Source organism: Rhopilema esculentum, chromosome 4, assembly GCF_057945365.1.
Source record: "Rhopilema esculentum isolate cy_ngs chromosome 4, ASM5794536v1, whole genome shotgun sequence".
Classification (NCBI taxonomy): Eukaryota; Metazoa; Cnidaria; class Scyphozoa; order Rhizostomeae; family Rhizostomatidae; genus Rhopilema; species Rhopilema esculentum.
Window position 1 is genome coordinate 1870069 of NC_142818.1, and position 16102 is coordinate 1886170.

A 16102-nucleotide genomic window follows, 5' to 3' on the forward strand; every position below is an offset into this window, starting at 1 on the left:
TTTTTCCAGAATAAAGAATTAAACAAAAGAAAACAAGGTCAATGTTGAGTAGATATATAATGTTCTTATCCATACGAATTATGATAAATATATTTCTTTATTTAAAAGCGTTTGATTTATAGAACTGTACTTAAAGAATTGTGGCACCACCAAATGACAATAACCAAAGGAGAAACCCTCCAAACCAACTTTTTTGAGACGAAGGAAAAGCCCTTAAATGCGAATCAGGATGATTTTCAAACAATAGTGTGATTTTTCTTGAAATAAGAGCTTCAAACGGTGACAGCCAACGTCCGTGGGGTATCCAACAAAGGAGGGGGGTTCTCAAAAAAATTTAAGCTGAATGCGGCGCTGTTGCCCAAAGTCTTTTGTAATTTGGAATGTTACAGCTTTCTCCTTTCCCAATAATCTCCAAAACAGAAAATATCACGTTTTTAAAAATGTGGCTTTTTCTGTATGAGCTGGAAAATCTTTAAACGAGCAATCATTTGAAGGTGCATCAAAAGTTGAGACAAATAAAGGCTCTAGAAAATATTCCAAGCTTATGACCCTTTAACCCCTATTTAAAGTAACCAGTGTCTGTACTTAAATTGACTTTTTACAAATGGCAAATGCAAGTTTTTGCTTGCAACCTGCAGCAATCAAGTTCCTCTCTGCATCGAGATAGACACACGTGTTCTTTGAAAAACCTTGTGCTTTAATCACAAGAAGCCTTTGAAGGAAACTTCTGTAGGAAGCCGGGATATTCCACTTCAAACGACCTCTCTTGTTGATTCGAATACCTTGAGGGAAAAAGGAGGAAATTTTCATCATTTTTTTACAAACTGATTGGTGCTATGGCAAGAAATTCAGATAAGCGACCAAACTTAATCTTGTTAGTTAAGATGATTGATACAGCTAAGCTCGTTCGTTGGCCACAAACGTAATAATCTTTCTTCTGCAATGTACACACTTGCCTTTGATTACAATGCGGATCTCAACATGAATCGTTTTATTAGCGTTACTTGAAAATGCTCATATGCTGAACATTATTTTCTCTTTCGATATATTAAAATTTTCACTTTTGGATGTGCGTAAACAACTTACCAATCCAAATTGGACTCCTCCCACTTAAGTGTTTGACTGTTTGTTCTTCCGCAATCGAAACAGGAGTGTACATCGAGGAATTTCTGCGTAAAAGGCATAATATTTATGCAATACTCGTAACAAAAAGATACATGAACGAAATTCGAACTAGAAACAGCTATAGCTTATAATCAGGCCCCGCACTGTGAATTTCTAAATAAATAATAACTTGCAGATGCGATAACAAACCTTTTCTTGCAAAATTTTGTAGCTTTCCTCCAATTAATTTTTCGCTTGATCAAAGTATAACAGGTGGTACCAAAGTTGACCCAACCTTTGAAAATAATCAAACTTAACATCAATTCTGAAGGTTTTAATTATAAAAAATAATTTAGATATTATTGTACATTTGATAAATTTCATAAATCGGTTTCAGAATAACAGTTGTGTTTACAATATTTGTATTTATTTAAATAACAGCTTGCTAAATCAATATTTCAGAATAACAGTTGTGTTTACAATATTTGTATTTATTTAAATAACAGCTTGCTAAATCAATATTTCTTTAATTGTGTTCCAAAGAGCACATTAACTTTAAGTTTTTTCTCTTAATTAATACTACCAATACAGTATCCTAAAATTTTGGCAAAACGCTTATAAAAACAGAGAGTTTTCTCTGTTCCTGCATCATTGCTAATTTCCCATTACTCTCGAATTTGACGAAACATATTTATCAAGTGATGATGTCTTTATAAACAGTAAAATTGGTTGTGTTATCTAAATACTGACTCTAAATAATGAATAAAACAATACTATACATGGCTTAATAATACGTGAAAATGAGCATACCTTTTCCACAATGTTTAGTTCCAGCTTCGGTATGTTTAGTAAGGTCCTAAAGCAAAGCAGATTTCTTCGAGATGAGAGTATAAGTTGATTTTCATTAGAAGGTCAATATTAAAGAAGACCTCAGTAGCCTGCTGTAGCTTCTAGCAACGTGTGAATAGCATCACGGTTTAAAAATATGTTGATATGTTTCTTTTATGAAATCTTAGTTCTTTCTTATCATAAACTAACGCCATAGGCACATGGGAGTGGCAGACGCAAAACGTTTATGGATGCCAAGTATGGGTCTTACTTGAATATAAATACTCGTAAATTTCGTCTGATTAGGAGAGAGGGGTTTAGCCCTCCCAGCCACTATGTCTCCTACACCTCTGCATAGGCATTAATTAACTTTTAATCGTAAATTTGACCTCTTCCTTAAGACTCCCGGCACGTCTTTGGACAAATGGGTGAAAGGATAACTAAGTGCGAGGATGACTCAGTTGTTAGAGGCGCTGAGTAAAGAATCAGTTGTCAGAGAGCACACACGTTGGAGATTGCCCCATAGCCAAACTATACAATGTGACATATCTTGCAAAAATCTCGCTTTCTTTTCGTCGTAACAGACAATATCATTAGTAACCTCCAAATATGGCCATTTTACTAGAACCTTCTCCGCCAAAAAGGACATTTTTCTGCTTTCACATGAGAAACTTCCCCTCAAAGGACGAAATCTTTGGCCCCAAGGTTGTCGATTTAGTATAAATTCATTAGCTACTAAAATCTTGTCGTCAATTTACTAAATTCCGAATGGTCTCCTTAATGAGGTTCAGTCCAGCCTCTCCATTTGTTGGTTTGATGTAGGTTCGTTAGGTTGTAAGTAGGTAAGTAGATTAGTAATAGTGTTACCACATGTGCAGCCTTGAATCTCATCTTGTGTTTGTTGGGTGCAGTCCTAACAAAACTTAATGCGTGGAACTAAAATGAAACATTATATTTAGTGGTAACCAAAGTTGCTGTTAGTAGCTCAGATAAAAATCTTAGTGGAATATATTTACAAGGGAATGGAAATAAATAATTGCCAGAGATTTTGATTACATATCCAGATTTCGCTGTAGTCTCGACCAACGTCTACAAAGTGTTGCATTAGAAGTCATTAAGGTTAGAGCTAGAATGTGCAAAGGCTCCAAGAGGAGAACAAAGACTAAATTTTACGAAGAATAATTCCTCCGCTTCTTTTTTATTCTCTTTTCGGTTAAACACTAGAGATAATATCCTATAGATATTTGTAGATGGTAACTTTCGATCTTATAAAAATGTGGAAAAGACCAAAGACGAAGGAAGCATTTTTAAAGTGGGGGGACCTGCAACAACAAGGGGGCATTTCCACGAGTAAGAAACAGGAACTTTACTTCTGTGTCTAAAACGTTGGAGAAACACGTGATCCCTGTGCTCCTCCTAGTTCCTACATCTATAAAATGCCCATGTTAAAGTTTTCATAACTTATTGGAAATGGTTATTTTCGATCCACTCTATGAGATTTGTTCTAAAAACAAAGTTGAAATAAGAAAGGCGAAGACTTTGCCTTCAATACTTATAAATTAGTCATCTTTGAAAATCAGTTACTTATCAAAAAGTTATCTTTGCAAATATTAGCAAAAACCCTGTATGAAAGCAAAGATCAAAATTCCTTGTAATCAGAATGATGTTAAAAGCATTTTTTTTTCATTTTTATTTTTAATTTGAGCTAATCAAGCCTATGTCGCTCACAATCTTACCATATTGCAATAGCATTCAGTCTAAAGAGTCTGAAATGATTATAAAATTATAACATTCAAGATTTCATTGCTATATGTTATTAATCAGGGACCACGCATTGAACACCGAAGTGACGGGGACATAGAGTAGAAAATATTTGCTATTCAAATGGTAACAATACATCTTACTGAAAAGTATAGAGCAATTGCCTTGCCCACTCTCTCTGGCCTCATTTAAGACGATGCTAAAAGCAGGTGGCAATACATACCTGTTTAGGGGTTTTTTTACCAGATTTCACCGAAGTTGTTGCTTTTACTTTCGTCAAGTCTCCCTCATCCGTCTTCTTCATGGTTAAACAAGCGTCTGAAAATAAATCAAGGTTGACTAACTTCCCATAAAACATATCATAAACCCATCATATCATTATCTTCATCATCGACAAACATATCATATCGTTCAAAGAGGTCAAAAACTGAACGAACACTCTAACCTTTCAATAGAAGTTGCTTTAAACACTGTTACCAACAATCAACCAAAATTAATGGCGCATTTCCACTTGAAGAACTTTTGACCTAGAAACATACAACAATATACTTACCTTGTAATTTCGATATCTCAAATTGAACCTTGTTTCTTCCAAGCAGCGTATTAAACTCCTTGTCAATATTAACTTCAACAGTCTCATATTCCAACGCTTCATCCGCTATCTTCCAGCTCTTGGTTCTCTCGCCTGGATAAAACCAAATTCTTGTAGGAGGCAATGACTGGCTTGAGTCTGTTAACGACTTTACATAGAGCTCTACAACTGAGCCTTGACTCAAGTACCCAAGCCTTGTCAGATTCACAAATATTTCAGTCTGGCCATTCCTGCAGTCAACTGTGACGTCATCAGATAAGCTTACTATCGACCAGTTGATGTTAAATTTCACGTCTGTTTGTTTGTGGCAGTTTTTGGCTTCTATATCGAGAAGCAACGAATCAGAGAATTCTTTGTGCGAATAGTCTGTTAGCATATAGACAATCCGTTCTTTATTTATGTCTTCTTGAGTAAAATTTGTAGCCTGATGGCGTGAGTCTTTAAAGATCAATTCGCCATGAACAGGAGGCTCGATGACAGTGTATCTGAGGCTCGGGTCAAGTTTTGATGAACAGTTATAAGACAGTAAGTTTCTGTTTGTAATGACAGCACCTTTGCCGTGTCTTCTCATGCTTTCTAGTGACGTCACACCTTGATTTGTGATTACATGAACATTGCTTATGCTGGGGATTTTGATATTGATTGAAAAGGGAAACGCTTCTTGCTTCGTGCTTAGGCCTAAACTATAGTAATCTTTGACAGAAACTTCAATTAAAGCCTGATCTACGTTGGCCTTATCTCTCAACAATCTATATGCTATACGAAGCTCGTTGACTTCTGTTTGAGTGAATTTGTTTATTCCTTCCCCATCCCTTACGATCACCCCATTTTCGGGCAACTTTCTAATAGTATATACCACTTTCTTAGGGTTAAAAGTGTCCAATGCTCTTATTTCAAGGGGGGTTATCATTGTTTGGCCTCTCTCAGTAACATGCAATGTTGAAATTTTTTTCATAGTCTTCACAGTCGCATTAAGGCTTTTTGCTATGAAATGCAGGCGTCCCCTTTGCATACATTTACCGTCAGTTGCAAAGAACTTGAATGAATCATTCTTTGACAGTGGATATTCATACGGTCTGTAAGTGAGCCGCTTTTCTACCAAATCTGACAGAGAAATAGCCGTCGCCATTACATCTTTTGAGTTTGAAGTCAAAGCCAGTACTCCATGTAAGGGTTGCTTGACGATGTGAAGCACTATCTGGTCATTGCTTGCTTTCTTTCGCTTCCTTTCCACTTTTATATTCGATGACGAGATGAAGACCCTTGGTCCATCCACAGTCACGTTTCTTGTCTTTAATTTAAACTTCTTGCGGCAACTCAGACGTATCCTCATAGTGAATGTTTGATTCTTGATCACGTGCACTCCGTCACTTAGAGAAAACTTGAATGTATCTGTTAGGCCTTGTACTGGCATAATGTGATTGATGTAACTTATGCGCCTAGTGTTTACGTCATCCTGTGTAAATGTGTCGTTCACTGCCAATTTTACTGGGTTTCCCTGTACGTTGAGCCTAAAACTCCCATACTTTGGCAACTTTGTTATCCAATACGATAGGAACTGGTCTCGGGTGTCTAAGTCTTGGGCTATCAAATAGCTACTCGTTATGTTTTTTATTCCCCCAAAACGAACAGTCATGACAATGTTATTCAAAATTTTTGGCCATTGATCGTTTACCGGGATCACCTCAATATCCACTCTCGATTGTGAAGTCATTTTCCCATCAGTAGCTTCTATATAGAATGCATCAGCAAGATTCTCGGAGTCGTCGTGAATATAGATCAAAGCACACTTTTTGTAATCCAAAATTTGTAAATGATTTAATTTCTGCAACCTTGGAGAACCGGCACCATTACATTTGTAAAAAATCTGGCCATGTTCGGGTTGCTTTATCACGTAGTATTTCAAAATGTCCTTCGGTATGTCTTTGTCTTTGATTGACACATACCTCTTGTCTATAAGCTTCCATCCACCTTCTTGAACCTTGGCAATTTTTATCTGCTTTACAATGGGCTTCTCGTCATTTACAGGTTTTATATCCACATGTAGTTCGATTAGAGTAGAGTTAAATCGCCCATCAAATGCAACCAACTGTATCATATCTGATTTGGGCTCAAAACCTGTATGATTACTTTGAACGTAAAAAATGCTTTGTTTTCTTAAATCTGAACACTTGAATTCTGATATCTTCTTTCCTGCATTGCTTTTTTCTGACCCTTCCGAAGGCGAAGTATTTTCAAGGAACCCAATCTTCGGGAAAGAAATAACTCTGACGCTAATCTCATTTTTGACTGTGTCTTTATCTCCACACATAATGATTTTATCGTCGATAAACGACGATTTGCCTTCTTCAACTATCATTTTTCCTTTTGGATAGAGTATAGGGGGAATAGAGTTGACGGGTACGATTTCTACCTTGATAATTATAGAAGAGGGACAGTCCTTTAATGCTCGTATATCATCACAAACCATGATAGTGAAATTATCATGCTGTATAGAGGGACCGATTTCTTCCTTATTATGAATGTAGATCAAGAGATCGTTGCTTAATTGCGTTTGGGAAAAATTCATTACTTTTGCCCCAATCACATCCAGATGGCCCTTTGTCGGTTTGCTGATGACGTAGTATTTGAAAATCGAGCTGTCCGAATCCTTATCAACGGCTGCCAGTAACTCGGTGTCGATAACAACAGAAGAATTTTCCATCACCTTAATCGAAGCAAATTCCTTAACAAATTCTGGTCGCTCATCATTTACAGGAGTAATGCTTATGATGACGTCACCATTTCTGTTGTTTATGCCATCTGATGCCACGATGGAGAAAACATCTTGAAGTGTTTCGCTACCACTGTGATAGTACCACAGGCAATTTTGTTTAAGCTCTACATACCGTATGCTTTCATCTTCGCTGATATTCCTGCCATTGTAAACCATAACGCCATGCTTTGGCTTGGAGCTCAGTGCTATACTAAGAGATTCTATTGTAGTGTCTACGTCGGATAATGCAACTTTTGGCCAATTGATACACACCACACCACCTTCCAGTGCATTGAACGTGTCATTTATAAATATTAATGGTGCTTTGTTGTCAATAGGCAGAATGACAATTGTGCAACTTTGCAGTGGTGTTGTATTGTTGTCTCTGTCTGATACCACAAAGTCAATCTGCAAACTTTTAGAGTGTTTCCCAACTTCGCTGTCCCTATTCAAAAGCAAAACTTTGTTATGAAACAGTTGCTGCTGCGTGAAATTTGCGACGGGAACTTTTTTGTATCCAACTAAACTGACTATGTCTTCACTTTTGACGTAGTTCATATCAACCTTTTTTCCTTGCTGTATTTGGATAACGATATCTGAAGATGGAGAATGGTCGTCGACGTAATCTATGAAATTCAATGATATAGATGCCTCAGTCTCATTTATGTGTACGAGGCAGTCTCCTGCGTGTCGTTTGTACGGCGGCATGATATCAGCAGCTAATAATGTAATCCTTGCGATGTATTCTTTAGACAGATTTGGTATTGTTCCACCATCAGATAAAACAAATGCGAATTCATCTTTTGAAGGCTCCTTCGAAACAGATTCGTAATAAATCCTCCCATTCTCAATGTCAGTCTCCTTGAATTCGTCGACTAAAACGAAACTACCACCATCACTTCTCTTTACAATATTACCTTTCCTCGGTTTCGCAGTCAACTTAAACACAATCATTGTTACGTCACTATCCGGGTCGGATGCTTGTAGAACAGCAGACTCTATCTTCGAAAACCGCCCACTCTTTGCTAGTATATCTTTATGTACACTTAGAAAAGGAGGTGAATCGTCGATAGGCTCTACAACCACGTTTATGGTTGCGAATGCCAACTGACTTCGATGTGTCACCGAAATGATGATGTTGTCAATGAGATTTTCACTGTTGTCGTGTTTGTAGTTGATTCTTCCAGATGTTAGATCATCAAAAGTAAACCTGTTGACTTTTTTCCAATCTTCAAATATTCCCCCGTGTTTGGGTTCTTCAATGACAGAAAAAACCGCTGCATTACAGTTAGAGCCGGGGCACGCTACTTCAAGAATTTTTTCTGAAAGCACACACGAGTTTCCTTCCAGCACGTGCATTGGCTGGTTCTTAACGACTGACAGATAGTGTGCAACAAATTTCCGAACGAAAAACAACAGACGCAGCGTCCTTTTTGACATTCCTCCGTAGGGGTCTATCGCCTGGACTTTAAATTGTTGTAAGGAGAACATTCTTCTTTTCTTAATGGCGCTGTTTTTTGGTGCAATAAACAAAACCTTACCATTTTCAATCATCTCCTGGGTAATGCCTTCTAAAGGTTCGCTGGGGTTTTCGATAGAACCGAAGTGGCCATCAAAATTCTGTGTTAGCGTAGATACCTTTAAAATAAGGTCGGTTGGGGCTGTTTTGTAATCATATGCACGGACGTGAAATGTTTGGATTTGGGTCACAGAGTATTGCTTCACAATCAAACGTGATCTTCTGCTGTAAATGGATGGCTGCTCGTTTGCTTGAGCTCCTTGAATTCTGACTCTGAGGTGATATCTTGTTTCCTGTAATGCCAATTACTCGTTAAGACCAGGAACTAGAATCAATCAAGTCATAACATGCATTTGCTTTTCTAATGTCTATCAGAACTATGATATAAACCTTAGGCCTGGGTATACACCTCCGGACTTATGGTCTCGTTTTTATTTTTTTTTGAAAGACGGTTTTGCTCTTGAATGTTAAAATTGATACAAGATTGCAATTTGAAATCTGCAATAAATTCGAATACACTGAATTTAAAGGTTTGATATAGTTTGTCAATGTTAGCCTTGGCATTAAAATGACATTACCTTATCGCCTTCCGAAGTGTCTCTCCAGCGTATTTTCAACGGAATAAAGTCCTCGTTTGGGATATATGAGCCATCATGAAGATAGGTTGCCTTGAAATCAAGGCATTTCCAAGATGTCATGTTGGTAACTGTTGAAACTTTGCCGTTTGCCGGCCATTTTTGACCTGCAAAAATGCTGATTTTGCACGATGCTTGATGTTTCTTTGCGTTGATTGGAAGAATTTCTGACCCGAAGGACTTCATGCCACCAATCTGATTGACAATTAGCAATGGTTTTGTCAGATTTTCGTTTGGCACTAAATTTTTCACCACAACTTTTACCTTGACTGTCTGCAATGCAAATTGAAACTGATGAGTCAAACTTATCTAACTTTTTAGAAAGAGTTTCAAAACAAAAGGAGTTTATTGAAAAAGAAGTTACTATACATATACAGAAATTGTTTCCAAAAAGAATCTAAGAATTTTTAGGAACTTATCTGCTGCGTTTATAAGGTTTTATATTGAAGGGCCATTTCAATGAGCCATCCATTAGAACCCAACCCCCCCCCTCCAATTCTAGGCATCACTGGCTTCATAATGCAAATACACCTTTTAGGGGAGGATATAATGCTGCATGATACATTGATCTTGAAATTCCTTCATGCCCATTTGATAAAAAAACCCAAAATAGCTTAGAACATTTCTTTCTTTTCGACAACAAAAAATTGACAACTGCTACTTGTAATCTTAAAACTCCAAAAGGAACAACTTATTACCATTTAAGCAAGAGGTGCTTTCTCACCATTAGCTAAATATAAATATTAGTTAGCTTGATTTTTGCAGTATTGACTCAAGTCAACGATCAGTTTAATATATGCTACAAAAAATTGAATATAATATGACCGACAATGGCTTCGCTGCCAAAAGATAATTATCCAATGCTGGGATGTGATATTAAGTTATTTAAGAACTTGATAAATAAGTAAAACATTCAGTACTTTTCAACACAGAACCTATTGTTACGTTGAAATCGTTTGCACAAATCTTGGTAAGGACGTTGATGGGAAGTATCAATGGGGAAAAGCTATCTGAGCAAAACCTAAGGCCAGTGTTTCAAAGCTACATTTACAAGCAAGAAACAAGTTGTTATCAGTACGATCAAATGTTTCAGTCGATGCAGTCATTGAGTGACCAGCACATGAGACAAGAAATAAGAGCGGTGCAAAGCACAGAACATTCTTAAATCCTTTTGACAGCAAGAAAATAGGCGCATTAGGGAATGCTGCAGGCGAGTCCTTTAAGAAACTATATACCTTTGGGAGGAACCTTAGAACCTTCTTTCTAGTATTGGAGGTTCAGTCAGAAACTTTTTGTTACAACAAACAGCAAAATGCAATTAGAATTGACGATTTGTGAAGGTTTTATGAAATTTTGATTTACTCTTAAATTAACAAACATCTCCCCGCAAAGGGAGAATAACTCTACAAATTTAGCGTAGTTTTGGGTCAATGGAAGTAAATAAGGATATTTGTCATCCAAATTCCTGATATACTTTACCCCAAAACTTATCTAGGGAATTACCGCAAAAAAGTCTCTTTCTCTTTTGATTTATTGTGGTTCAATCACAGTAAACAAAGTCTTTTTCTCTTTTGATTTATTGTGGTTCAATTACAGTAAATATAATTAAGATTAATTTTATTATTTCACATGGTTTCTTCTGAAGGAACGTTCTGACTAATCCACTTGTCAAACAAATGAGTATCTGACAACTCAGCTAAAACCCAAAACAACAAATCTTTTGAGTAGAAACATATTCAAAGTAGCATTATTGTTATTCAACCACCTTAATACTGTCAAATGTAAACAATGCACACAACACAAGCTGCGAGGACAGCTAATGCCATCGCAGTGGTAAGTAGTCCTTTTAAGAAGTCAAAAGCATTTGGCAGCTATCGTTCATGATTTTGCCTCGAGTGATTGACTCCAACTCTGCTGAGGTAAAGCGAATAATGCATTTAATTTGGCTAATGCTATTAGTAATAATCACATGTGATTGTGTGACAAATTCTCCATGACCTCATTTGCCATGAGAAGAATTGCGAAGTTCGTGATCAGCATTGACATTCATTCAGAATGTTATAAGCTGCTTTAAGTAAATCCTAAGAGCGAGAGAGTGCCGAATCGTCCATTGTGATAGAATGGCAGAAAACAAACTCAAAGCATCCCTCATATCGGCAGTTGAGTTCCCTTAAGAGTTAAGTTGACTTAGCTATCAAATAATAAGTTTGACAGAAGTGGAGACTTGCAGGAGTAAGGTTTATTTCAAAAGAGGTCGTTTTACTCATAAATGTTTCTACCTTTGCAAGAACATCGACGAGTTTGATCAATCTTAAAACTGCTAGAGACTCCATAAACGACTTATCACCCAAAACTTCCTTTTTTAGTCTATACCTTTGTTTAAAAGTGTACAATTTAAATGATTAAATACCACTAAGACAATTATTTTCTAGCACCCAATCCTTAGCCTAACATATTGCTAATTAGATCATACCTTTGAAGGTAGCTTTAAGAAATTCTGCATTGTTTTTTATCAACTTAAAGGTTAGCCTCAATTTCAAAAGGGGATCTTATGTTGATCATTATTTCATGGTATCCATAATCACGGAGGTTGGAGAAATAAGAACCTGTTTGAAAGCTAATAATGTTAAAATAAATAATAAATAAATAAATAATGTCGAAACTAAAAACTTTATCTGCCTTAAATCTAATATTACTTCTTTCTATTCTTATTCAACGCCCTACAAGGTAGCAGTCAAAGTTTGAGGGACATGTTCTCAAAACAACAAGATTATAGAATTATGACGTCATAATTTATCAAATAACGATATTGGCTACTATTAAGAAACGGTGGTGCTTAAAATTAATTTTTTGTTTTTGACAAATTTTGAGACTCCTGTTTTTCATAAAAACATCTTCTATGGATAAGAAATAATATACAGAAATAGATGTAGACACAGGTGTATTCCTAAACTGTACTTGCTGGGGATTCGGGAAAAGGAGTTCTTAGATTGTTCAGGTTGTATTTGCATGAACGCCATTTGAAAACTTATATCGAATTCAAAAAGGTTTGTGACAATATCATGAACTTATAAAGAAGATCTGGTGGCAGTTACGGGGATGGGGAGCCATTGTCCCCCAATTTTTATGCACAAAAATGGAGTTTTCCACAAAACCTATTGTTCTGGGTCTAAAAATTGCCCTTGGGCCCCCTACTTTCCGATTTGTGTCGGGGTCCCTGAGATTTTGTTGTTTATCATCGCAACAAGAGGAAATAAATAGAGCTCGCTTGTGGTGTACGTAAATACATTAAGTTGATTGATGGCTGTTTACTGAGGTTCTGATCAAACTATCATTGTATCGCAATGTAGCACTTCAGCAATAAGAAGAGGAATTGAGAGGGCGATGTAACAAGGTCTTTGCTTGGGACCATGAATCGCGGTTAATGTTGAACAGTCAAAATGCGATCAATAAGAGCTTTTATGCAGAAAAAAGTCAATTAAAAAATGATTAAAAGCGAGTCACAAGAAGAGACGAAATTATATGATTATATTATGAAACCGTATGCAGTTTGTCGATTAAAAACCATCCGTTACGATTAAAAACCATCCGTTACGTTATCATCCAAAACTTAAGTTTTTTGATGACTTCTCTTCCTAGTCGTGAATTCCCAGTATGTTAATTTTTCGCAAAAAACATCCTTTTATTAGAGATCCAAATAAGACTTCTCGATAAAAAATTTCGTAGAAAAGTCAAAGCTCTCAAAACATGGCCACAAAATATTTGAAAACTGTCTGAAGATGTTGCTAAACATTTCTGAAATCCTTCAGCTCCGTTCCTTTGCACTGATTTGATTAAGGATATAGACTGTGAATGAGTCAGTCAGACTACATTATCTGTCATTGTATCTTTGCTATCTTGAAGGTCCATTGTGCGATATGCCACCTTGGAACCAGTTGTATATCAATGGGCTGATCGTTATAATTTAGCAAGTAGCTACCATAGACATTCTGTGCCATAGATGTGGATCAGGGTCATTTTCAGTTTAACTAGCAAACCAATAACCCAAACATAGCGTCGATTGGACTTTCAGGACTTTTATGAAAGCATTATGATGATGAGGGCTACAGCGAGGAGGGCCGCAGTACAATGTTGCAATCTTTCTAAACTTCATTCATTTTCGTATTGTTTAAAAGTAAAACTGTAACGTGGTATAGATCTTGCTATTCGCACTATCTTACCTGGTAAATATGACATTGCAATAATACAACTGACAGAAATAATATGGCAATGATAATGGCAACGATGGTGGTCATCATCATCATCATAATCATCATCATCATTTATCAATGTCATCATCATCATCATCATCATCATCATCATCATCATCATCATCATCATCATCATCATCATCATAATCATCATCATCATTTATCAATGTCATCATCATCATCATCATCATCATCACCATCATCATCATCATCATCATCATCATCATCATCATCATCATCATCATCATCATCATCATCATCATCATCATCATCATCATTTAAAAGTTACGTCTACCTTTCTCTATGTTCGGGATAAGCTTGTCTTTAAACAAAACTATTCCTCAATATTTTGCTTGTGACAAAAGAATTACCCTTATGCTGCAATTTGGACCGTCGTGAAATTTTGAGATCTATATCAATATGTATAGTAAAAACAGCGATTTGAATGGGTGGAAAAACAGTTTTACCTTCAATTGGAAGAAATTCATTTCTCAACACATTTTCAATAAAAGTAAAATATTACTAAATATTTAAACATTTGCTGTTGTGACACAATTTTCTAATCGAGAAATTTGCATCTGCATGGATGCCACCTACCTCAAAACCGTTCAAATATTAACGATAGCTCTAAAACTTTGACCAAATTTTTCTTGAACAACTTGTAAACGCTCTAAAATCTTACCAGATGTGTGAAAGAGACACGAAAGTCAAGTTTAATATTGATAGCGTAATAAATATATTGAATATTGAATATGATAAGCATATGGAATACTCCAGGTTAGCAAAATTATCTGCTTTAAAACAGCTTTTGAGATGATCAGAAGTGCAAATCAGGTTGATAGCCTAGCAATGTAGTTTCACTCACCTCTTTTTCTGTTCTGTTTTTATAAAACAAAAGCAGTTTCAGCTTTATGCAATCTTCATCCGATGTTAATGATCCCGAATGCAAATAGTGAACCGACTCAGAACTCAAGTCGCATGAAAATTTGTTTGCAGACAACTTTCCAAAACGAAGGCAGATCGGATCGAAAACGACCTCAATTCTGCAAACAATCGAACCATTGGCAAAAATCTCCAAGTTATTCGTTGTAATAACGGCATTAGACCCTCGTTGCACACCAAGAGTTTTTGCTTGAGCAATTTTGGCATGATTTTTAGTCGTATCAGCGACTACTGAATCTTGCCCGGCAATAATTGCAAAACAAATGATAAATAAATAACAGAGTTGCATGTTTAATAAACTGCCCAGAAACATGAAGCAAATTCACAAAGAGTGCCTCTCACGCTACGCGTTTCTGTCCGATTATACGCTGAAAATAGCGAGTAATGTTGCCAGATCATCATTATCTGCAAACTAGCCCTCCTTCTGCGTTGGTTATGCACAACTGTTCATCTCTTGACACCGCGCAACTTGAACGCCACTGCGAGAAGTCTTTACACAACCGTTTCTTCTTTAATTCGTTTGAATGCCATAACATCCGCCCATTCAAATCGCTGTTTTTACTATACATATTAACGGACAAAGCTATTGTAAACTAACGTGTACATGATATCTTCTGCAAGCCGCATCTACTCACTCGGGCGATTTCATCTCAACCCAACCGCAGGATTCCACGATACCACCTCACAATTCCAAATATATCTCACATATAACGTTGTTAAATTAAGAAAATTGAGTTGTAGGGACCTTTTTTGATAGGAAGCCTGGTTTTGATATGTATATGTAGGTGGAGATTAAATAAAGTTTTTCTCTCTTCTTTGAAAAGCTTAAGATCAATCGGACGACTTGCGTCAAAGAATTATTTCCTTTATCGGAGAAACCGTCTTAGTAAGTGGGCGGCTATGGATACTTCATTGAACGTATTTTTTTGGTGGGTGAAAATAACCTGTTTAGCAATTTGCTGCAAAATCAGGCACTTTGTGTCTTTTTCCAAATAAAAGGGGTCGCAATCAGTTCTTTATTGGTATGAAATTAAATCATTTGTTGGAACCGTTAAGCATGTATTTGTAATTTTACAATGTCATACTGAGCTACATGTTTTTTATAAGACTCTAACGAGAAACACCAGGCTGAGATTGCCCAAAAATAAGAATAATATAAAAAATAAGACAGGCTGAGATTCAACCAAACTCACGTATAAAATACAGCAAAAATACCAGAAAGACAAAAGAATAGCAACAGAGGGACAGAAAACGGTAAGCAAAATAGCATTGAAACAACAATTAAACAAACTTATTGTGATAAGATCAGTTCAACACACACAGGCTAAAACGGGGGCCAAATGTTATTATAAAATGAGCAAACGTCTATTAATAAATTCGTTGAAACAAAGATTATTTAGAATCTTTATTGAATAGGAACACATGGGTTTGACATGTTTTGTAACCCTGTTCTCTATGTACGTAAAAAACAGCAAAAAGGTGCAAAAGGGCTATGATTAACCGTGAAGCTGGCATTTTCCCCTACACTTTTCCCTACTTCCTTCCTTTTTTTATCTTTCGTTACCTCTTGCCTGTTCTTCGTCTATCTTCCCCTACCTCCTTTCCAGCTTCCGTCCTATTCTATCGCCCCTGTTTGCTTGGGTAGAGCGTGCATTCTCTCCATTGATTGACAACAAACACTGTAGTGAATTATACCTAAAGTTACACTTGAATTTA

The 16102-nt window shown here is 36.4% G+C and overlaps 1 protein-coding gene across 2 annotated transcripts; it reads right to left on the reverse strand.

The window, feature by feature from the left end:
• Positions 1-44: 44 nt before the first annotated feature.
• Positions 45-15141, reverse strand: LOC135691279 (extracellular matrix protein 3). Of its 2 annotated transcripts, XM_065209093.2 has the most exons (9): positions 14310-15141; positions 9138-9467; positions 4247-8852; positions 3917-4011; positions 2800-2868; positions 1915-1960; positions 1315-1399; positions 1087-1169; positions 45-782 (listed from the first exon to the last, which is right to left on the reverse strand). In XM_065209093.2, exons 1-9 carry the CDS (start codon positions 14697-14699, stop codon positions 586-588), a joined length of 5901 nt encoding a protein of 1966 aa, XP_065065165.2. In that variant the 5' UTR covers positions 14700-15141; the 3' UTR covers positions 45-585. The 2 variants fall into 2 exon arrangements, with proteins under 2 accessions (XP_065065165.2, XP_065065166.2); XM_065209094.2 differs by lacking the exon at positions 2800-2868.
• Positions 15142-16102: the final 961 nt, after the last annotated feature.